General features: G+C 43.9%; 1 protein-coding gene across 8 annotated transcripts; it reads right to left on the reverse strand.

Moving 5' to 3' along the window:
- Positions 1-1,145: 1,145 nt before the first annotated feature.
- Positions 1,146-22,548, reverse strand: TRNAU1AP (tRNA selenocysteine 1 associated protein 1). 8 transcript variants are annotated; one of them, XM_081586157.1, is made up of 9 exons: positions 22,362-22,548; positions 21,312-21,409; positions 15,876-15,975; positions 15,213-15,265; positions 12,843-12,974; positions 11,416-11,535; positions 8,359-8,521; positions 8,121-8,154; positions 1,146-1,392 (listed from the first exon to the last, which is right to left on the reverse strand). In XM_081586157.1, exons 1-9 carry the CDS (start codon positions 22,386-22,388, stop codon positions 1,256-1,258), a joined length of 864 nt encoding a protein of 287 aa, XP_081442283.1. In that variant the 5' UTR covers positions 22,389-22,548; the 3' UTR covers positions 1,146-1,255. The 8 variants fall into 8 exon arrangements, 6 of the variants coding, with proteins under 6 accessions (XP_081442283.1, XP_081442282.1, XP_081442284.1 ...); XM_081586156.1 differs by having other exon boundaries at positions 22,323-22,548; XM_081586158.1 differs by having other exon boundaries at positions 22,108-22,548.
- Between the last annotated feature and the right edge of the window lie 1,591 nt (positions 22,549-24,139).

Raw genomic sequence — 24,139 nt, forward strand, 5'->3', positions numbered from 1 at the left:
GTGGTATGGATCAGTTCTATACTTGCAATTATATTACTCTTGCTGAGTGAGAATTCAGGCTGAGCCCAAGACTGGTGCTTAATGATCTTTGAAGGGTACATAACTCTGCCACCCCTCAGGTCTACACAAAGCTAGGGAAGTGATCCTTGGCATAATTCCAGGCACTTCAGGAGGGTCCTGGTAAATGGGATTTCCTATTTGGAAAATACAGCAGAGATGTGTGTGACAGTCATCAAGATCTGGTTTGGTAGTGGTTGATAATCTCATAGGCTAGCTTTCTGAATTACCATTTCCTATATGTAAGTAAGACTCATGCATTTAGTTTAATATAGCTTATGCACTTTCGTTTTAACGTTTTCTTAAGAGGTGGGATTGGCACATACATGGCACCATCTTATACCTAAAACAGTCTAGGCCTTTTTGGTCTAGAGTAAGCTGGCTCCAACACTTATACCTTCCCAGGTTGGGACAGTGGTAAGAGAATCTGCCTGCCAATACTAGAGGTGCTTTGATGTCTGGGCGGGGAAAATCCCCTGAAAGAGGAAATGGCAATCTGCTCCAGTATTGCCTGAAAAATTTCATGGACAGAGAAACCTGAACACTTCGACCATTCAAATTGAAAAATGAAACTAGCCTGCAAGGCCCCTCTGTCCATGGGATTTAACAGGCAAGAGTACTGGAGTGGGTTGCCATTTCCTTCTCTAGGGGATCTTCCCGACCCAGGGATCGAACCCGGGTCTCCCGCATTACACGCAGATGCTTTACCGTCTGAGCCACCATTCAACCAACCATTCAATGGGCCCTGCAACTGACTCCCCCCTTCAAATAATGAATTCCTAGCCACCTGATTTGAAGCAAATCTGTAGGGGGAAAAGAAACCTGAAAACAAGTAACTGCCCACCATGTGACACTATCCCAGCAGGTAATCACAACCTTAAATGTGAACTTCACTAAGAAGTTGGCTTACTAACTTGATGACCCACCTTGGTTAATCATTATGTCCAGGAGTGTAGGTGACATTATCTGGATAAATGAGATTCCTGTTCAAAGATGAACCTCATTCAACCCTCTTCCAACTGGTCTCTGGGTTTTCAAACTCAAATGAAGGCAGCAGTGTTAGAGGAAAAATATAATTGCAGGAGTGGTTGATTACTAAAATCTTTATGAAATATTTCCAAAAAAGTCTTGGAGGAACTTTAAAAAAGGAGTCTTTTTTCTCCCTCACAAATCCATTCTGGCTTGTCCCTCGTCCTGGCTATATCATGGCAGGGATCTCTGAAGACACTGTGTCCAGAGGCTGCCAGTGACAGTCCATCAGCGCATCATAGAGCTCCTCACTCTGCTCCATGAACTCCTTGTTGGCCTCAGTCACATCCAGCTGCGGCATGGGGTCTGGAAGAGAAGCAAGAGTGGGTTCAGGGGCGCAGAGGGGAGCAGCACTCAGCAGCCATGGGAGACTCAGTTCCCTGCTCCCTCCTTCCTCACCAGGGCTGCCAGCACTGCTGCCTTTGTAGGGTTGGTGAGGAAGAGAACAGGGTAGTGGACAGTTCACTCTCAAACAGGACAGGATCCATTTGCATGTGGAGGTTTTCAAGAGTAAATGCTACAGTACTACACGATTCAATCCACGGCTGGCTGAATCCAAGGATGCGGAGGAATGGAGGATAGTGAAGGCTGACTACAGGTTACATGTGGATTTATGATTGAGGCTAGCAGGAGCCCCTAAGCCCTAGTTAATCAAGAAAAGAAAGTAGAAAGTGAAGTCGCTCAGTCGTGTCCGACTCTTTGTGACCCCATGGACTGTAACCTGCCAGGCTCCTCTGTGGGATTTCCCAGGCAAGAACACTGGAGTGGGTTGCAATTTCCTTTTCCAGGGGATCTTTCTGACCCAGGGATCGAAGCAGGGTCTCCCGCACTGCAGGCAGACTCTTTACTATGGGCTTACTTGGCTCAGATGGTAAAGTTAATCAAGGGTCTAACTCTAATAATTTTACAGAATGTAACAGGTAATTAGTACTCAAGTAGTTCTGGCTGTCATTCCATGTTTATTAAACACTAATCCACTCCAATGTTCTTGCCTGGAGAATCCCAGAGACGGCGGAGCCTGGTGGGCTGCCATCTATGGGGTCGCAGAGTCGGACACGACTGAAGCGACTTAGCAGCAGTAGCAGCAGCAGCACACATACCTGCAGCAGTCACATGTCAGATTTTCTGGTGTGGTCCTTTTTTGAAATTTGGGTTTGGAAAACCTAATCAAGATTACTAAATCAAGAACAATGAATGTCTAATGAAAGAGCTAGAGTCAAATACACAAGCTGAAACACCAAGTTCTGTATTTTTAAATTTTTTTTCTTGATTGCAATAGTGGTATTTGTTCACCAGAAATCATGACAAAATACCTAATAGTTTCCTTTTAAACCCCTAACAAGTAAACTATTCTTAGAAGGGGATATTACTGAGCACTGAAAATGAACTTCCGCTGCATCCAACTTGGATGAATCTCACAAATAAAACACCGAATGAAAGAAGCAAGACAATATACACAGCACAACGTCAAAATTCAAAAACAGGCAAAACGAAACCCTGCTATTTAGGGGTATATATCTGTGTGATAAACCTATAAAGAGAAGGAAGTTTTGTCAGTACAAAACTCAGAACAGCAGGGACTTCCCTGGTGGTCCAGTGGCTAAGACTCTGCACTCCCAAGCCTTTGACTGTGTAGATTACAACAAACCGTGGAAAATTCTTCAAGAGAGGGGAATACCAGACCACCTGACCTGCCACCTGAGAAATCTGTATGCAGCTCAAGAAGCAACAGTTAGAACCAGACATGGAACAGACTGGTTCCAAGTTGGGAAAGAAGTATATTGTCACCCTGCTTATTTAACTTCTATGCAGAGTACATCATGCGAAATGCTGGGATGGATGAAGCACAAGCTGGAATCAAGATTGCTGGGACAAATATCAATAACTTCAGATACGCAGATGACACCACCCTTATGGCAGAAAGTGAAGAGGAACTAAAAAGCCTCTTAATGAAAGTGAAAGGGGAGAGTGAAAAAGTTGTCTTAAAACTCAGCATTCAAGAAACTAAGAGCATGGCATCTGGTCCCATCACTCCATGGCAAATAGATGGGGAAACAACGGAAGCAGTGACAGACTTTCTTTTCTTGGGCTCCAAAATCACTGCAGATGGTGACTGCAGCCATGAAATGAAAAGATGGTTGCTCCTTGGAAGAAAAGCTATGACCAACTTACACAGCCTATTAAAAAGCAGAGACATTACTTTGCCAACAAAGGTCCGTCTAGTCAAAGCTATGGTTTTTCCAATAGTTAAGTATGGATGTGAGAGTTGGGCTATAAAGAAAGCTGAGCACCAAAAAATTGATGCTTTTGAACTGTGGTGTTGGAGGAGACTCTTGAGAGTCCTTTGGACTGCAAGGAGATCAAACCAGTCAGTCCTAAAGGAAATCAGTCTTGAATATTCATTGGAAGGACTGATGCTGAAGCTGAAACTTCAATACTTTAGCCACCTGATGCGAAGAACTGACTCATTGGAAAAGACCCTGATGCTGGCAAAGATTGAAGGCAGGAGGAGAAGGGGACGACAGAGGATGAGATGGTTGGATGGCATTACTGACTCAATGGACACAAGTTTGAGCAAGCTCTGGGAGTTGGTGATGGATAGGGAAGCCTGGCATGCTGCAGTCCATGGGGCTGCAAAGAGTTGGACACGACTAAGTGACCGAACTGAACTCCCAATGCAGGGGGCCCTGGTTCGATCCCTGGTCCAGGAACTAGATTCCACATGCCACAACTAAAGACTGTGCATGCTGCAACTGCCACCACTAAGACCTGGTGCAGCCAAATAAATAAGACCCCTGAACTGCAGCACCCCAGGCTCCCCTGTCCTTCCCCATCTCCCTGAGTTTGCTCAAACTCATGTCCACTGAGTCAGTGATGCCAACCAACCATCTCATCCTCTGCTGCCCACTTCTGCTCTCAATATTTCCTATCATCAGGGTCTTTTTCAATGCGTTGGCTCTTATCAGGTAGCTAAAGTATTGGAGCTTCAGCATCAGTCCTTCCAATGAGTATTCAGGGTTGATTTCCTTTAGGACTGACTGGTTTGACTTCCTGGCTGTCTAAGGGACTCTCAAGTCTTCTCCAGCACCACAGTTTGAAAGTATCAATTCTTTGGCATTCTGCCTTCTTTATGGTCCAACTCGCACATTTGTACATGACTACTGGAAAAACCATGGCTTTGACTATATAGACCTTTGTCAGCAAAGTGCCATCTTTGCTTTTTAACACTGCCTAGGTTTGTCACAGCTTTCCTTCCAAGAAGCAATCATCTAATTTCATGGCTTCAGTCACCATCTGCAGTGATTTTAGAGCCCAAGAAGAGGAAATCTGTCACTGATTCCACTTTTTCCCCTTCTATTTGCCATGAAGTGGCAATCTGCCATCAAAGCCACTATGATAGCCAAAATGAAAAATAGTAATTGTTGGTGAGAATGTGGAGAAATGGAAATGCTCCAAGTCTTTTTGGACAGGTCTGGCCACTTCTCAAATGGTTAAACGGAGTTTACTTTATGATCCAGCAATACATTCCCAGGCATATACTGAAGAGTACTGAAAACTTTTCCCTGAAAACTTTTCTATGTCCACACAAAAACTTATACATGTATATTCATAACAACATTATTTATAACACTGAAAATGGACACAATCCAAATGTCCATCAACTAAACGTATATCCACAGAATGGAATATTATTCAACCATAAAAAGAAAGGAATGACACATGCTATAACACAGAGAAATCAGAAGTTAAGTCAGAGAGGCCATTCACAAAGGACCACATATCATACATGACTCCATTTATTTAGAATGTTCAGGATACGTAAATCCAAAGTAGGTGAGTGGTTGCCAGGGTCAGGATATTGGAGTGACTGCTAGAGGTTTCACAGGATTCTTCACTGGAATTAAACAGTGGTAATGGCTGCACAACTTTGTGGCTATTTTTAAAAACTATTGTACACTTTAAAAGGGTGAATTTTATATTATGTGAGTTATACCCTCCAAAATAAAAAACCAAAAAACCTAACTGAGTTTTTACTGTATATCCTATTGTATTTCAGGACTTTTTTCATTGAGAACATTCTTCTACATCAATATTCTTAGAAAAAGACATGATTTAATAAAACAAAAGAAAATCTTACCAATATTTAATAAATCTATTATTAGATATTTATCTGTATTGGTATCATTTGGGAATAAAATCTTTCAGGTAAAATTGATTTCATGAATATGAACATTTTAAGAATTCTTAAATAACTAGAAAGATAGTATATTTTAAGTTGTATTTAAGTACTAGTATTAGCAGTGTGATGGTTACATTTTGTATCAACTTGGTCAGGGTAGTGGTGACCAGTTGTTTGGTGAAACACCAGTCTAGATAAAGATATTCTGTAGATGTGATTCACATCTACAAATCAGTTGACTTTAAGTAAAGGTGATTATTCTCAATGTGGGTGGGCCTTGGCCAATCAACTAAAGGCCTTAAACTGAGGTTTCCCAAAGTAGGAATTCTACCTCTAGGTGCTAATATAGAAATCCTGCCTGAGTCTCCAGCTTGCTGAAGCACATCACAGATTATAAATATATATATCCTTTTGGCTCCGTTTCTCTGGAGACTCTTGACTAACACAAATAGTATATGCTTAAATTCTTTTCTCTTGTGGTTGATAGGCCATTTGCGCTTCTTTTGTAAACTGTTTCCAACTTTCTCAGGTGCTCGTAAGAATCAGCCAGTTAGTGCTGAATCAACCAATTAGTGGTGAATCTTTTCACAGAAGTACTGTGCTCATTCCTGCAACCAGAGGAATCTCTCTTGTAATTTTAATCTAAATTACGAGTTGAAGTTTTGAGCACGTACAGCAGCTCCATATGGGAACTCTGGGAAAGCAGAGCATGACCAGTCTGGCTACTCCATTCAGCGATGGTAATGACATATGGGAACAGGACAGCAAAAGGCTCCAGCAAGGGCAAGCATTTTTGCTGCTGCTGTGTTTTGTTTTGGGTGTTTCTGGCCGAGCCACGCAGCTCTAGGGATCTCAGTTCCTGACCAGGGGCTGAACCCAGGCCATGGTGGTGAAAGCACCTGGCACTGGACCGCCAGGGAATTCCCAAGGACAGGTACTTGGGTTATAGAAGGAGGTGGGCAGAACAGCACCCTTCCTCATGGATGACAGGGCCTGGAAGACAGCCTGCTGAACCCGAGGTACAGATGAAGAAGGACGACGAGCCCTCCTGGGCCCTGTTTCTGTGTGGCTATTAGGTTAAAATGGGAGGCGTTAGGGACTTCCCTGTTGTCCAGTGGTTAGGACTCCATGCTTTCACTGGGCTCAATCCCCAATTGGGGAACTAAGATCTAGCCACCGGAAAAAAAAAAAGAGGGAGGCATTATAACTGTGGTAAGGAGCCTGAAGTCTGGGGCAGGACGGCAGGGTTCCAAGACAGTCTACCTCTTGCTACGATGTTGCAACTATGCTGACCTTGAACAAGAAATTTAATTTGTTTTCTCTTCTATAAAATCAAGATAATTATGGAACTTACCTCAGAACCACTGTGAACATCAAATGAGTTAATATCTGTAAAAGTGCTTAGAACAGTGCCCTGCACATAGTAAAAACTGCTGGCTATTAACTATTTAAGCTTCAGTTTTCTTTTCTGTAGAATGGGATTTATAAAAGTACCTATTCATCAAAGTGTTGATAGGCAGCAGTGCCTGCAAAACTATTATAGCAGTGTTGGCTATAATAATGGATGATGAAGAAATAGAAAAACTCTAAGGAGTTACACACAAATATTATAATCAGGATAATTTCTCTAAAAAGGAGGCAAGAAACGGCAAGAGACTAAGGATAGAAAGACAGGGACTCCAGGTTGAACCTTGCTCCTAACTCACTGGGTGACCCTGAGAAGACCACGTGTATCTCCAGCTCACCATCCCTCTACTGGAGATCACTGTCTGCCCAGCCCACCCCTATGGTCGCTGCTGCCAGAATCAGATGACAAGAGGCTCAGTGAAGTGCTTTAAAACGCTATGAAGTTTGTTTTATGACTACAGATGATGTTTCCTTTAAAGGATATTTTGCTTACAGATCACATTTTCCCTATGACCTTCTCTTGAAGAATAATTCTTAAAACAGACTTAAGATTTTAAACTTGGGGGAGTCTCTTTGTACCTTAAAATAAAGATTTACTTAGAAATCGGTGTCTGATTTTACTTCTTTAAACCTCAAATCTAACATTCTGTTCAGAAATATTTGAAGAAAATTAAAAAAAGTTTTTTTAAATAATTTTTTCAAACCTTAAACTCCTTTAAAAGTATAAATATCTCATTTGAAAAAATATTTGTCTGAAGGTCAACAATTACTTTGGTTTTACTTTTTCTTCTGTTAAATTCAGTAAAAAAAATCACAATAAACACTTTTAATTTTAAATAAGCAATAATGGCTATTACCATGTAGCGAAACTGGGGGGTGATTTTTAGTTTCTTTCTTATACTTTACTGTATTTTCCAAACTTTCAATCATAACTATTACTTGAAAGTGAAGAAAATATGTAATTCAAGATATATGGGGGAGTTCCTTGGTGGTCCACTGGTTAAAAATCTGCCTTCCAATGTAGGGGTCTCCGGTTCAACCCCTGGTCAGGGAACCAAGATTCCATAAGCTGCAGGGCAACTAAGCCCACGTGACAAATAAAGAGCCTGCATGCTCCAGAGCCTGTGCTCTGCAACCAGAGAAAGACTGTCGGGCTCGGCAATAGAGACTCAGCGTAGCCAAAAAAGTAGCCAAAAAAAAGAGTGTGGAAAAAAATTAAAACGTGAAATTAAAAAAATTATTTTACATGAATCTGACAAACTGTGAAACAAATATAACGCAACGGAGTTTTTGGTTCAGACCTACATCCTGGGGTAGAACACCACGTGTCCAGGGAACCTCGGGCTCCCTCCTCCGTCTGTTGCTCCCTGGGGTGATTTGGGATCCGCACTCCCCACTCAGGTGACCTTCACATCTTACACACTGAGTGAAGGCAGTCCCTTCTTACCTTCCAACGCATCATCTCCAACTTCTTCATATGTCTGCCAAGAGACCAGAGAGGTGGGTGAGAAGCACAGTGAAAGCCTGGCCCATGACTAGGATGGCTTTTTAACAAGAGGAACTAAGCTACTTCATCTTTCCCTCTGTCTTTCTGAAGCGCAAGCTCCTGTCCTTAACCACCCCATCCTGGAGAATCACTCAGGTCTCTAGAGGATGTGGGGCCAGACTGGCCAAATTATGGTTACCTGCATGGTGCTCTGGGTGTAGCCATACTGGGGATAACTGTAGCTGTAGCTGCCTGTGTTCTGGTCATAGCCCCACTGGGCGTAGTAGTTCTGGTACTGCTGGTAATACTGGTTGTAGCTGTAACTGTACATTTGACTATATTCCACTGGCTTCACACGGCTCCTTAAATGAAGAAGGGAAAATAAACAAACAAATGAGCAAACATTTCCATAATACTGTATGACCGGGACTGTTCTAAGTGCTTTACAGACTACCTTGTTTAATCCCCACAATGGTGCTACACAGTAAATATGTAACTAATCCTATTTCACAGGTGAGAAAACTGAGGTACAGAGAGATTACATCATTTGTCCAAAGTCACATAGTGAATAAGAGATTCAAACCCAGGCAGTCTGATCCCAGAACCCAGCTTTAAAGATAGGAGCTTTTGGGAATTCCCTGGTTGTCCAATGGTTGGGACTCTGCACTTTAAATTCCATGGGCCCAGGTTCGATCCCTGATCGGGTACTGGGATCCTGTGGGCCAGAGAACATGGCCAAATTGAAAAAAAAAAAAGGCACTTGCAGTGGTTAGGTTTGTCTCCCTTACAAACTCTATTAGTACTGACTTTTCCCCTTCTCAAGATCTTGGGGGGCTGTTTTTCTGCCAGCCACAAAGGCTCAGGTAAACATGGCCTGGATAATCTGGATTTAGAATGATTCAAGGAGCATTTTCAAATTACAAAATATCTTATCACCTTTTCCCTACAAAACATAAGGTAAGTGTTTCAGGAGCCTGGAACTGTAGTCAGAGATATCATTTGTGGAGTAGGTACTTGGGATTTGTGCCCATTCTTTTTCATATATGGTCTGCACAGCTCTACGACAGAGCTATTATTTATTATTCCCTCCATAAATATGAGAACACAGCCTCTGAATGGTTAAGTGATTTACCCAAGACCACACAGAGGACTGGAGCCAAATTTTAACTCCAAGGCTTGCACCCCTCCCACAACACGGTCCATACAGCACCTGCCCTGCGGACTCAAGTCTCCCGTCCGTCTCCCTCTTCCTGCATTCACCAATCAGGGCTGAGGCCCAAGGTCAACAGAAAGCTTTCTGCTCTCCAGTTACCCCAGTCACTGCTAACCAAAGACAATGTCAAGCCTGCAAGAGATCCACTGCTTTCAAAACCTTAAAAAACCACAGGTGATGAGCTCTTCCCAAGTTCCTCCTGTGCTCAATGTCCGCTTGGTGAGCACTCAGCCAGAGCAGTTAGGCCTTAGCATCACCTCCCGATGGGGCGCCTCAATGAAGTCTAATGGCAGAGATTTCCTCTCCCTGCCCACTGCCAGGCTGAAAACTGCTGATGTTTGCCTCCATGGCCCTACCCCCCTGACCCACATGTCCAAGGAGTCTACCACCCTCATGACATGTTCAGGTCACTGAAGGTACAGGGCCTGGGTCTACACATTTCTGTTTTTCCACACTCGCTCTTACAAGTCTGACTCTCAAAGGAAACTCTTATCACTCAGTTCTTAGTGCATGAGGGCACCTCCCTAGAGGCAGGCATCAAACGCTGACAACAATGTTCAATAAAGAAACAGATGTAACAGAATATAACCCTCTGCAGAAGGGACTTTGTTTTTCTTGTTTATCGCTACAATTTCAAAGTCTAGGGCGGGGCTGCGATTGCAGGGACTGTTATCATTGACTGAATAAATGATGACACAGCAGAAACCACCAAAATAGTAAACATCAGAGGAACTGCTAGACAGAATGTGCAATCAAAAGAATATTCCGCAGCTATTAAAAATGTTGTAACGATGACAACTATGCAACTCTATGGCAAAGTGAGTGTGTATACTGAGTAAACTGGGGAAGAAAAAGAGTGAGCATTGTTATTGTAATTAAAAATGAATAAAGCAATGAATCTACCACATGTAAATTGACCCATATGCATGCAGTGTGTGTGTATCTACATCAATATCTACATTTATACAGAACAGAAGCTTATGGAAAAGCCTGAAAAGGAACCCAGAAATTATAAGCAGTAATTTAGAGTAACAAGGAACTTTCTTTTCAATGTTTTCTTTAATGTTTTTACATATACAGTAGAGTTTAGAACAAATAACATTAGGAGGGGAGAATCGCTGAAGCTAAACTGCGAAGAACCTCCAAATCTTTTGCTGCCTTAAAAAACACGGCCACCTGGAAGTTCTGCCTGAAGAGTGTAACCACTTATCTACTTTAAACACAAAGTTTCTCAGCCTTCATAAAATTGACTTTTGGGTGGCAGAGGAGACCATTCTTTGTTCCAGGAGCTGTCCTACACACTGTAGGATGTTTAGTAGCATACCTGGCCTGTACTCATTAGATTCCAGAGGCTCCCCTCTCCCAGTATGGGGTGTGACAACCAAATTTATCTTCAGGTGTTGCCAATGTCCTCAAGTTGAGAACCACTGCTTGGGCCAAAGGATGGAAGATTCTACGCAGAGAAAAACTGTCTTATATCTGAGTAAAAAACATGCTTGGAGTTGCACGGGAAGAAGGGTTTTCTGCCCAGAGTGACAGGTACAATAGTGATGTACATAATATTCTATCATGCTTATATCATTCATTTTTTTTGGCCACAATGCGTGGCTTGTGGCAATTTCCTATATCATGAATTCTTAGCCACTCCCATAGCAAGGGGCACTCATAAGAGGTTTGTACGTTTCAACAGCAGCTCTACTGGGCAAAGAGCACACAAACTAAGTTTGCAGCGCCCAGCTGCTTTTCCAGCATTGCTACGGCGATTCTGAATGTACCTGCCTCCCCCAGTCATAGCTCTCTCCTCAGCTGTAAGCTTCTGCAGGGGCAATGGTGATGCTGGCTCATCTCCAGCACCCAGACTGGCAAATACCAGGCACTCATTATTTGTGGCCTGCACTGAGTCTCCTGGCAGCCTCCCAGTCAGCGAGCGGATGCCCTGATTATCAGCAAGCGGATGCCCTGATTATTAGCAACCGACGAGGCATGTCTTGGTGGGGGTGGGTCCAGAGGCTCTCCCCGTTCCCATGCCAGCGCAGGACTCACGCTTTGGGGATGGCCACGCTCAGCCGCACTGGTTTAGACCCCAGTCCTATGGCTCCCTGGCACTCTGTCAGGGCTCGCTTCTGTTCCAGCTCATCTGTGAATTTCACAAAACCATAACCCCTGCAGGAAAAAGACACACACATACACACGCACTATTTAGATCACAGATGTGATGCAGGTAAAACCAAAGAATAGAAAAGAAGCTGAGAAGAGAGAGAGCACCCATCAAACCACATGGGCAGGCCTGAGCACCCCATGAAACAGAGGGGTGTCACAGAGCAGCATGAGACCTAGGAACTGGAGGGTCCCACTTTCAGTTCACCAATCTCCTCCATGCCATCCTGATGGGGCTTCTCCCCAAACAGGAGCTTCCCTCCCAATCTACTGGGAAGTATTATTATTATTATTACTACAGTAGAAGCAGTAGTAGTAACAGTCATAGAAGGCCAAGTATTTACCGAGCCTGCCCTGCATGCCAGGTGCTACCCAAGGCCCTGGGACTCAGCAGTCACAAGCAGACAAGGTTCCTGCTCTCCTGAACTCATATCCCACTTGGGGATAAATGAATTGACAGTTAACATTTAATGAACACTTATTATTTCCCAGGCACTATGCTGAGTATTTTCCCAGAGTTATCTCAATAAACTGTCCAACAACTTGATGAAGGGAGTATCCACGTCTTACTGAAGGCAAAACCAAACTTCAAAGAGGTTTAATGACTTGCCCAAAGTCATACCAGAAGCAGAATTCAAAGTCCAAGCTCATAACTACTACTCAGATCAAAAAGGAATCTTTCCTGACATATATCATATGACCTCACTTATGTGTGGAATCTAAAATATGATATAAATGAACTTACTTACAAAACAGAAACAGATGCACAGACACAGAAAACAAACGTAAGGTTATCAAAGGTGAAAGAGGGTAGAAAAGGGATAAATTAGGAGTTTTTGAGATTAGCAGAGACAAACTACTATATATAAATGATGTCCTACTGTATAGCACAGGGAACTATATATTCAATATCCTGTAATATAAAAATATTAACCCTTGTTAATTGTTGGGAGGAAAAAATATAAACCCTTGTTGAAGTCTTTCCAGTTTTAAAGTAACAACAATAAAAGAGGAAATACCTATAAAGCATTTTCTATTGATTTATTTATATTACATCATTTCATCCTGACACCAACCTCCATGAGATGCAGATACTATTAACCAGTCCCATTTCACAGATGAGGAAACAGCGGCAGCGGTTCAGTAACTTATTTGCTGCATAAGCCCTGGGCAGTACTGAGGCTGGGATTTGCACCAGGCAGTTTGGCTCCAGAGCCTGCGCTCTTCACCACCATGCCCTTGTTATCACCCCCTCAGCTATGAGATACATGCTGCAACCAACAGGGTGGGCATCAGTAAAAGTAAGGCCTTACTTAGACACTCCTGTCTGGTCCAAAACCACCTTGCCTCCCCGACAGGAGGGGTAGACTTTGACGAAGAACTCATACAGCATGCCATCATCCACATCTGGGGTCAGATCCCCCACAAAGAGGGAGTATTCAGGGCTGAGAAGAGAGAACGAGATTCAGACACAAAGAAAAACTTCTGTTCTTGTGAGCTCTCTTGGCCCATTCTAGATAAACCTCTTCCGTGCCGCCTTAGAGAACAACACACCCGATGGGTCCTTAACCTAACCTAATTTGTTTCATTTGGCAATCCTGGTAGAAGAGGTTTGGAAGGAGTCTCCTGCCCCAAGTCCCTCACCCACCTTATAAAGCCTGTCTGTCTTCAAGCATTACATGAGTGCAGACCAAGGGACAAGCCAGAGATTCTGCATTCTCTGCATACTTTTAATCCAAATGGTGAAAAGTACAGAGAGCATGAGAACTGAACCTTGTCTCCTAGAGATGGGCTAACATGAAATCCCTCAACTTTCAGGACAGGGTCAGCAAAATTTTCTGTGAAGACAGTAGAGGAACTATTGTAGGCTCTCTCGGGGCACCTCTGACTTCTGTTGTCTTTTGTCTGTTTCCACAATCCTTTAAAAATGAAAAGGGGGCTGGGGGGCCTTCCCTGGTGGCCCAGTAGTTACTTAAGGTGGTCCACCTTCATTGCAGGGGGCATAGATTCGATTCCTGGTCAGGGAGCTAAGATCCCACAAGCTGTGCAGCATGGCCAAATAAACAAATAAAAACTTTAAAATATAGAGGGAATTTCCTGGCGGTCCAGTGGTTACAACTCTGTGCTGTCACTGCCAAGGGCCCGGGCTTAATCCCTGGTTGGGTAACTAGGATCCTGCAAGCCATGAGGCACCGCCAAAAAAATCACAAGTAAAAACCATTTTTAGCTTTCAGGTAATAACAAAATTAGGCCACAGTCTGCTAACCCCTGTACTAGAACAATAAACTCATTATTATTTTGTTTCAAGTATGATACATATTCCTTGTATAAGATCAAAATATATAAAAAGACAAAGAAAAATAAAATACCAATAACCCAACTCAAAGGTAATCACCATGAGCACCGTGATATGCATTTTTGTCATTTTGCTTTAGCTTCTTCCTTTGAATTAACAAAAACTGGATACCACTCATTTAGTTTCCAGCCTTTTTTTCACTTACAGCATCTCACCAACATCTTGACATGTGAGTATTCTGCTACAACATGACATGTTAATGGATACATAATATTCCAAAAAATGAACATTTTTTAACTTAAACCACTTTCCTATTATTAGATTACTTGGATTTTCCCCTGGTTTTGCCCATTATATGCAGTATCTCAATGAACATTTTTTTTAAAAAAACTTTTACTGTAGTTGATACACAATGTTGTGCTAACTTTAGGTGTACAACAAAGTGAATCAGTTATACGTATATCCATTCTTTTTTTATATTCTTTTCCCATATAAGCTATTACACAGTATCGAGTAGAGCTCCCTATGCTATACAGTAGGTCCTAATTAGTTCTCTGTTTTATATATACTAGTGTGTATAAGTCAATTCCAACTTCCCAATTTATTAACCGCGTCCGCTTATCCCCTGGTAACCATAAGTTTGTCTTCTACATCTGTGGCTCTATTTCTGTTTTATAAGTAAGTTCTTTTTTAAGATTCCTCATATAAGTGATATTACACGATATCAACGAACATTTTCAAGGCTAATCTTTACACATGCGTGCTAAGTCACTTCAGTTGTGTCCAACTCTGTGCGATTCTATGGACTGTGTAGCCCACCAGGCTTCTCTGTCCATGGGATTCTACAGGCAAGAATATTGGAGTGGGTTGTCACGCCCTCCTCCAGATATTCCCAACCCAGGGATCAAACCCACGTCTCTTATGTCTCCTGCATTGGCAGGCGGGTTCCTTACCACTAGTGCCACCCAGGAATAATCTTTACACATATCCATGAATAAATTCTTAAAAGCAAAATTATGGGTTCAAAGGGTATAAATCTATCTAAAGCTTTTGATACATTGTTCTCCAGCTTTCAAACAGCAATCTGAAATGCTTGATACGTTTATGTTGCTACAGCAATTCTTACTGAATAAAATGTCATTACCATGGGCAGTCATGGGACTAGGAGACGGAGCAGATACACAGAAGACAAGGGCCTTCACATAAGCAAACTGGAAGTGTCCCCCAACAGGGATGGGAGGAGTTGGCCTTCAGGAGGGAAGCAAACTGGGGTCAAACTCAGCTCCCCATCCTCCTCTCTGGAAGTGACCAGGGCAGTGAACACATCTTGTCTCGATTTAGACATTTCCCAGGACTTGAAGCTACCTTGTGGCTACTCTCTACTTACCTGTTATCTGGCTGTTTCCCATAAGTGGCGTAATTCAGTTTAAAACGCTTTGCCTGAAAATTTAAAAATGAACAAACTAAAACAGAGAACGGTGTTTCAAGAATCAACAATTTTTGAAAAAAACTGAAATAAATTACCTTGGCCAAAACATCTCCCCCTCTCTAAGCCTCAGCCTTTTCTCCTGTTTAAAAGGAGGGGGATGCACGGATGACCTCTAAGGGCACTGCCAGCTCCATGGTTCTATGAGCCCAGGTGTGCCAGCGTGGTGCAGCTGTAAGCTAAGTAACTGTGGGAAGAGCAGAATGCAACTCTCTTGAAACGTGTCCTCACAGCTGCCAGCCTGTTCTACTTTGTCGATCAAGCAAGAGGTCTAGAGGTTCAAGTCTTCTGTGAAGGGAGGCAGCGGTGCAGAGTGGAAAGGGCATGGGTTTTAGAGGCAACCAACCTTCAGTTTGCATCCTGGCTCTGCCACTTACTACCTGTGTTGCCTTGGGCAAGATATTCCATCTCCCTGAGCTTCAGTTTCCTGGTCTGTCAAAGATAACAATGCCTACTGCTTAGGGTTGTTATAGGATTAAATAAAATATATGATAGGGATTCAATAAATGATAGTTATCCATGGTAACAAAAATGGCAATATTATCATTATCTAAGTGTCCTTACAGGTGTGGCTCCTGGAAGGGGCTTCCCGTTGATTTTATGCAAACACTTCTCAGCTGTGGCCAAATCTGCGAATTCTACAAAGCAGTAGCCAGCCGGGATCCTGGAGAGAAAACAGAAAAAGGGAATGGTTCAAGATCTGATACCCAGGGACTTTGATAGTGATCGTGTGGCTGACTCTGAGCTCCCAATGCAAGGGGCCTGTGTTCTATCTCTGGTCAGAGAACTAGATCCCATATGCTGCAACTAAGTATTTGCAAGCAGCAACTAAAACTAGGTACAGCCAAATAAATAAATATTTTAAAAAAGGAGGGGTGAGGGAAGGTTCAAGAGGGAGGGGAGATAGGATATATGTTTAATTGTGCCAGATTTAAGTTGTTGAATGGCAGAAACACAACACTGTAAAGCAATTTTCCTCCAATTTAAAAAAAAAAGAATAATTCAAGCTTTCACAGACAGACAGACAGACACATGCACACACAAGATGTGATACCTAGACGAGAGACTAAGTCTGGGCTGGAGGAAAAAATGTTTTTCTCACGACAGCCCATATTATTTTTGTTCCATGCTGTACTCCAGTTCAGAATTTATAGACCTAAGTATTGCCAATCCAGTCCAGTACCAGATTCATTTAGTAAATCATTTATTTATGTATTGTAACACCTATGAAGAACTCTTGCCAAAAATATTTCCTGGGACTTTCCTGGGACTTCCTGGTGGTCCACTGGCTAAGACTCTGAGCTCCCAATGCAGGGGGCGTGGGTTCCATCCCTGGTCAAGCAACTAGATCCCACTTGCCACAACTAAAGATCCTGCACAATGCAACAAAGATTGAAGATCTCCTGTGCCCTAACACCTGGCAGAGTTGAAAAAAAAAATATTCCTATGCAACCCAAGCAAACCTTCAGACCTAATGTCCAGTTTACAGGAAACATTAAGAACAGAACAAGTGAAACACTATGACAAGGAAACAAATAAATCCAGAATATAGGACCAGAATCCAGAATGTAGAACCTAATGTAAGACAATCTTACCTCTTCAAAAAGTCATTATTCTGAAAAAAGAAAGAAGTGTGCATTTCTACATTAAAAAGAGACAAATGCAATATAGGATCTGATCTCTGATTGGATCCTAGTTCATTAAAAAACAATACTCAAATATTTAGAAATGTCATAATGCCTATAACTGACGTTCATGTGGTTCAGCAAAAAGAAAACATCTACCTACCTAAATCTCTCTTTATAGATGGGTAGATAAGGAGAATATAGCAACATATTAACAATTTTTTAAATTAGGTGGTGGTTATACGAGCGTTCATTGTACTCTTTGTAGATGTTTTAAATTTTTCATAATTGAAAAATTTTTGATCACCTACCACCAGCCAGGCTGATACAGAGTTGAAGAACATGGTTCCTGACCTTAAGAAACTTAAAATCTAGTTGGATAAAGTAAATCCATGGAGCTGACCTAATTGGGGGGATATCTGTGAGATTCTTGGTGGTCTATTTTTAAAGCATCACTAAGGGACATGAGTAGGTAGATGTGGCTAGATCCTTGATATTCTTTCCTCCTAAGAGATTTATACTGAAAACAGTTTTCCTTAACAGCATTCTTAAATCTATCACCAGTGAAATAAATCCGACTTTTCCGGAACTACGATACTGAGTTCAAATAACCTTATGGACACCAAGCCAAAAGGTATGGGCAAGGGAAGTACCGGAGCGCAAGGATCTAAGAACACAGTGTATGAGCTCCATAAATGTTAACCCTTAGAAGAACGGTGGGGCAAACCTGTGTCTTCTGTCTTGCGTGTGCTAGAATCTTAAGCCGATGTAAAGACCACCACCAGTAAGAGCCGACTGCTACTGGGCAGTCACTGTAGGCCAAGCACTGCGCTCTCTACTTCACACGCACCATCTCATCTAATCCTCACAGAATAATCCCATGAGGGAAGCTAACTACTGCTCCCATTTAGATGTGGAGACTGAGACTCAGGATTATACAATACGCCTTAAACCACACAGCTGGTACCTGCCAAAGGTTGGACTTGAGTTCAGGATAATCTGACTATATTCTTTCCCCAGCAGTTTATTATGAAAAATTCCAAACATAAAAACTGAAAGAGCTGTCACAGCAAACACCCTTATACATATATATATGTATATACCCACTTTTTTTTAATAATTACTTTACCAAGTGACAATCCATCCATCCACGTCCTTACCCATTTATCATCCTTATTTTTTTTGTTTTTGTTGATATTTTTTCTTTTTTTTTAAATAATGAAAGTATGATAACACATTTATAGGAGACTTGGAAAATACAGATATCATCCTTATTTTCTGATACATTTCAAAGTAAGTTGCAGATATTGGTACACTTTTCTCAATTATTTTAATATGCTTATTATTAACTGCTACTGCTGCTGCTAAATCGCTTCAGTCGTGTCTGACTCTGTGCAACCCCATAGACGGCAGCCCACCAGGCTCCCCCATCCCTGGGATTCTCCAGGCAAGAACACTGGAGTGGGTTGCCATTTACTTCTCCAATGTATGAAAATGAAAAGGGAAAGTGAAGTCGCTCAGTCATTTCCTACTCTTAGCGACCCCATGGTCTGCAGCCTACCAGGCTCCTCCGTTCGTGGGATTTTCCAGGCAAGAGTACTGGAGAGGTATTATTAACTAGAGTTCAATTATTGTGTCCAGTTTTTTCCTTCTAAGTTACATGCAATGAAATGCACAAATTCTTCTAGATGCTGAGTTATTTCCACCACAGATTAATTTTGTGTATTTTAGAACTGACTCAGTGGGAAAGATCCTGATGCTGGGAAAGGCTGAAGGCAAAAGAAAAGAGGGTGGCAGAGGATAAGATGGCTAGATAGCATCACCGACTCAAAGGACATGAACTTAAGCAAACTTCGGAAATTGTATGTCATATACCGCACACGTATACCATACATATACATAAACTGTATATGTATACCGGTCATATACTGTATGACTATAACAGTATTTATATATTTACTAATTCATGGATACCTGGACTGCAGTTTGGGGCCATTGTCCAACGTGCTATGGGGCTTCCCAGGTGGCACAGTGGTAAAGAATCTGCCTGCCAATACAGGAGATGCAAGAGATGTGGGTTCAATCCTGGGCCTGGAAGATCCCCTGGAGTAGGAAATGGCAACCCACTCCTGTATTCTTGCCAGGAAAATACCGTAGGCAGAGAAGCCACCAAGAGTCGGACACGACTGAGTGACTGAGCTCGCATGCATGATCACACACACACAAACACACACACAAAATGTGCTATACATATTGAAGTTCTTTTTGTGGTAGATGCATGTTTTCATTTCTCTTGAGTAAATACCTAGGACTAGACTTGCTGAGGCAGATGTATGGACTTCCCTGGTGGTCCAGTGGTTAAGAATCCAGCTACAGATGCAGGGGACACAGGTTCCATCCCTGGTCAGGGAAGATCCCACATGCCTCAGAGCAACTAAGCCTGTGTGCCCCAACTACTGAAGACCACTTGAGTAGAGCCCCTGCTCTGCAACGAGAAGCCACTGCAATGAGAAGCCTTCGCACTAGAGAGTAGCCCCCACTCACAGCAACTAGAGAAAGCCCATGCTCAGCAACAAAGACCCAGTGCAGCCAAAATTTAAATAAAGTTTTTTTTAAAAAAAGGAAAAAAATAAAAAAGATACTGCCAGATACTTGTTCCCAGTGGTTGTAACATTTTATAGTCCCACCAGTGATGGAAGAGATGTGGTTACTCCACATGAGACTGTATTCTTTTTTTTCCTTTGCTGAATTTTAAAAATTGTCGTTAGGGATTACATAACATTGGAAAAGGGAATGGCAACTCACTCTAGTATTCTTCCCTGGAGAATCCCATAGGCAGAGGAGACTGGTGGGCTAGTCCATGGGGTTGCAGAGTCAGGCACGACTGAGCACGCACACAATTACATAAAATGTTATCATTTTAACCATTTTTTAACTGTATAGCTCTGTGGTATTAAGTATTTTGCAACCAACCACTACATTCTTAAGCACTATGCTTTATTGTGCATTACTTTTCCTTGGGTCTTATCTTTTCCCCGTATTTTCTGTTCCTGGTTTTTAATTCACATTTATTTATTTTACAGTATTCTCACAAGGCACTTCAAAGTCTTTGTCACGTGAGGCAGACTGCACATGCAATATGTATGTTGGTGCCACCATGAAAAAACAGCTAGGGTTTAGTAATCAATGGTTGTTATTTGTTGTTTCGTCACTAAGTCATGTTGTACTCTTGTGACCCCATGGATTATAGCCCACCAGGCTCCTCTGTTCCTGGGAATTCCCAGGCAAGAATACAGGAGTGGGTTCCCATTTCCTACTCCAGGGGATATTCCTGACCGAGGGATTGAACCCAAGTCTCCTGCAGTGGCAAGCAGATTCTTTACCACTCAGTCACCAGGGAAGCCCAATGGCAGGAAAGGATGATTCCAATTCTTAATAAAGACTAAAATGTGAGAACCTATGTCAGTGTTTTGGAAAGCATTACAGAATGTATTTTCATGCCAGCAGCTGATTATCAGGGTTTTCTGTCTATAATAACAATAAGAAAGTACCTGTTTACCAAACAGCCAAAGACTAGGCTGCACTTCATATCTCCCATCATTTTTCAACTATCTGATGCTTTAGCAAGCTGTTTTAGTACTCAGCACAAAGTCGATCCTCACTAAACACTATCAATTTTTTTCTTTTTGGCTATGTGAAAGTATTCTTCACATTTTGTTTTCTGTATGTATTTACTGTCTCATTCCCCTACTAGAATGTAGTAAACTCCATGAGAGGAGGGACTATTTCCGGCTTATTTCAGCCATGTGACCAGGAAATCTAGAACAGCAGCACATAGGTAGTGTTTCACATAAGAGTTAAGGGTACACATGAACTTCGAGAACACAGCTGAATTACAGTCCTGGCTTCTCATTTAAAAGCTGTGTAAACTTAGGACAGCTATTAAGCTTCTCTAATGACAGTACTTAGCTCAGAGGTTTTTGTGATTTTAAAGTGCTTCTTACCTAGCAAATCATAACCTATTTATATTTACCAAGCATATACCATATGCCAGACATTGTGGTAAACCTTGACCGTGAATTAATGGCACTTAATCCTCACCAGGACTCTATGAGGTAGGTGCTTTCATTATGTCTATTTTTATAGTCAAGAGGGAGAGATTAAGTCAATTGCCCAAAGTCACACACAGCAGACAGGAGCTTTCAAACCCAGGCTGGCTCAAGTCAGCTGTACGCCCCCAAACGGTAACATCATTATGACAACTATTAGTAGGGGTCAGAAGCCCTGACCCTCCGCGATGTTACCCTTCTCCTGAATGACACATGCGGCGCCATCTATCAAGTAGAACGGAGAAGACTGAAGTAAGAGGACAAACCCAGTGAGGCGGTTTCGGATAATTTTGACGCTCATCACTGTCTCCCCCATGGTAGCAAAGGCTCTGGAGATGAAGTTCTCATCCATGTAGGGCTCCAGCTGCGTAAACACAAGAGCAGAGCAGGTCGGGCCAGCATCCACGCTCCTCGGTCCCGGATCCGGAGCCCCTCCGCCCTCAGCCCCGGGGGTGGGCTGCACGCTGCGGGCGGGAGGGGGGCGAGGGGGGCGAGGGGGGCGAGGAGGACGGGGGGGGCGAGGAGGACGGGGGGGCGGGGGGGCGAGGAGGACGGGGGGCGGGGGGGGCGAGGAGGACGGGGGGGCGGGGGGGCGAGGAGGACGGGGGGCGGGGGGGGCGAGGAGGACGGGGGGCGGGGGGGCGGGGGGCGAGGAGGACGGGGGGGCGGGGGGGCGAGGAGGACGGGGGGCGGGGGGGCGAGGAGGACGGGGGGGCGGGGGGGCGAGGAGGACGGGGGGGCGGGGGGGCGAGGAGGACGGGGGGGCGGGGGGGCGAGGAGGACGGGGGGGGCGGGGTGAAGAGGTTGCCATCCGCAGAATGATCTGAACTCCTGCGTTCCCGGTCCCTCGCCCTTTAAATGTGCTCCTTTGTAGAAGCCGCCCCTCTGGGATGGAGGAATCCACCCCTCCAGTCCCAGAACCAGGGCCGCTCTTCAACCCTTAGGATTCCTCCCATTCTATCCGCCCCTAAACCCTCCTTTTCGCTTCCGTGAACCCAATCGGGGCCCCCAAGACCCCTCCCCCTCCGAGTCAGCCCCCTTCACCTACGCGCTGGGACTCACTTTGGGCGTCACCTACGAAAACTCCCCCTCTCCAAGTACTTCCATCCTTTGAGGGCCCGAGGAGGACCCTTCCCCTCAGTCTCGGCCCCCCGGCACCTAAATACTGGGACTCGCGCCGGCGTCGCCTAAAAGAACTCCGCTCCCCACTCACTTCCACCCTTTTGGAGACCCGAGGACCCGCCCCCCTCGGCCCCTTTCTTCCTCGCGACGCTAACATTTCTGCGCCACAGACTCGGGAGGCCGCCCTCACTCACGTCGCCCATCCACAGGCTGGCCGCCATGCCCGCGGCCCCGCCGGGACTCTGTGGGCCACCCGGGCTGGCGCGGACTCGGGGCCCGCCACGGCGGGAGCTCCAGGGAGCATGCGCCTCGGCCGCCTTCTGCGCATGCTCCGCAGCTCGGCGCCCAGGGCCGCGCCCGCGCGCCGCTCCGGGTCCTTCCGGCTCCCTGCGGGCTGGTGCCAAGACTAGAGCTCGCGGGAGGGGGCGGGGAAGACCCCGCCCAGCGCCGAGCTGTGGGTGGAGCAGGTGACTGGCTTTCTCGGGTTTCTATTTAAAAACACACGTACAGATAAAATTACAGAATATTACGCTCCTTGTAAAAAAAAAAAAAAAAAAAAAAATTGCAAACGTAAGCACTTTTTTTTTTTTAAGTGAAAGATCTCCTTTGGGAGTCTGGACGATTCAGCTCCACTCACTCAGGCAAATTACTGACTGGTCCAGTCCAGCCACCCCTTCACACTGCATTTCCCAGTTTGCAAGAGATTTCTGTTGACTGCTGCGATGGGATTCTTCCATCATTCCCCGGGGAGCAGGGAGAGCAGAATTACAGCGAGCGTAAATTGGGGCAGCTGTGTCATCTCAGCCAATCAGTCCCCAAGTCTTCTCACTTTCTAGCATCCCATATCTCCTACACTAATCCAAACCAATTCTAGCCCGTCCCAAAACAGTGACCTGCCACAGAAGGCCCTCAGTGAACAGTTTCTAGATAATCCTGACAACTTGACTTCTAATCTGGGAGTATCCCAAGCCTTCACCTCAGTTGAATACCCATTTCCCAGAATGTGAAACTTCTATGAGAACTGTCATCTCCAACAGTGTGAAAGTCATTCCAAGTGCTTGAGGATCCATTTCCAAGGCTCCTTCTGGGCTGATAACCACTTCAGCCCTTCCTTGACAGTATATACATCCCAAACTTGGGGTGTTTGGCTCCAAAGTCAAGCACTGGTGGATTCAGTCTTAGATCCAACCACAAGTTGCCAAATTCCCAGTTTTATTCTATTCACTTCCACAGTAGTGTTTAGGTGCTTTGACTATAGATTTGAACAAATAGAGCCCAAATCCCAGCCCTCCTCACTATTTGGGGTTACAGTAGCACTTGGTTTCCCAGCTGGCTCAGTGGTAAAGAATCCATCTGCCAACGCAGGAGACACAGGTTCCATCCGTATATGGGGAAGATACCCTGGAGAAGGAAATGGCAACCCTCTCCAGTGTTCTTGCCTGGGAAATCCCGTGGAAGGAGGAACCTGGCGGGCTATAGTCCACAGGGTTGAACTCGAGTTAGCAACTCACCAACAAATAGCAGTACTCACCTTGTTCCATGTTTTGTTTGGCCAAGCAGTGTGGCTTGTGGGGTCTCAATCCCCAGACCAAGGGTCAAACCCATGCCCCCTGCATTGGAATTGTCTTCACCACTGGCCCGCCAGCGAAGTCCCAAACCGTGTTTGTTGTGAGGAGAAAACGACCAATTGGAAAAACATTTGGCCTAATGCCTGGCTTCTAATAAGTTCTGCAACATGGCAGTTGGAGGCCTTTGAATTATAACCGATAAATAGCACTATCTGCCACCCCCTGTGCTTTTGGTTTACTATTTTTAAAATTTCATTTTACATGTGGAAGATTTTTACATACTTATTTTTAATTTAGAATGTAAGTTTTATCAAACAGGATTCCTTGTTTGCTGTTTCTAATCAAATTCCCACAAGAACGTCAGGGATATGTTGCACACCTTTGTCGGCCAAGTAATATCTCTG

The sequence above is a fragment of the Giraffa tippelskirchi genome, chromosome 3 (genome assembly GCF_054371585.1).
Source record: "Giraffa tippelskirchi isolate mGirTip1 chromosome 3, T2T-mGirTip1v1.2.pri, whole genome shotgun sequence".
Lineage (NCBI taxonomy): Eukaryota > Metazoa > Chordata > Mammalia > Artiodactyla > Giraffidae > Giraffa > Giraffa tippelskirchi.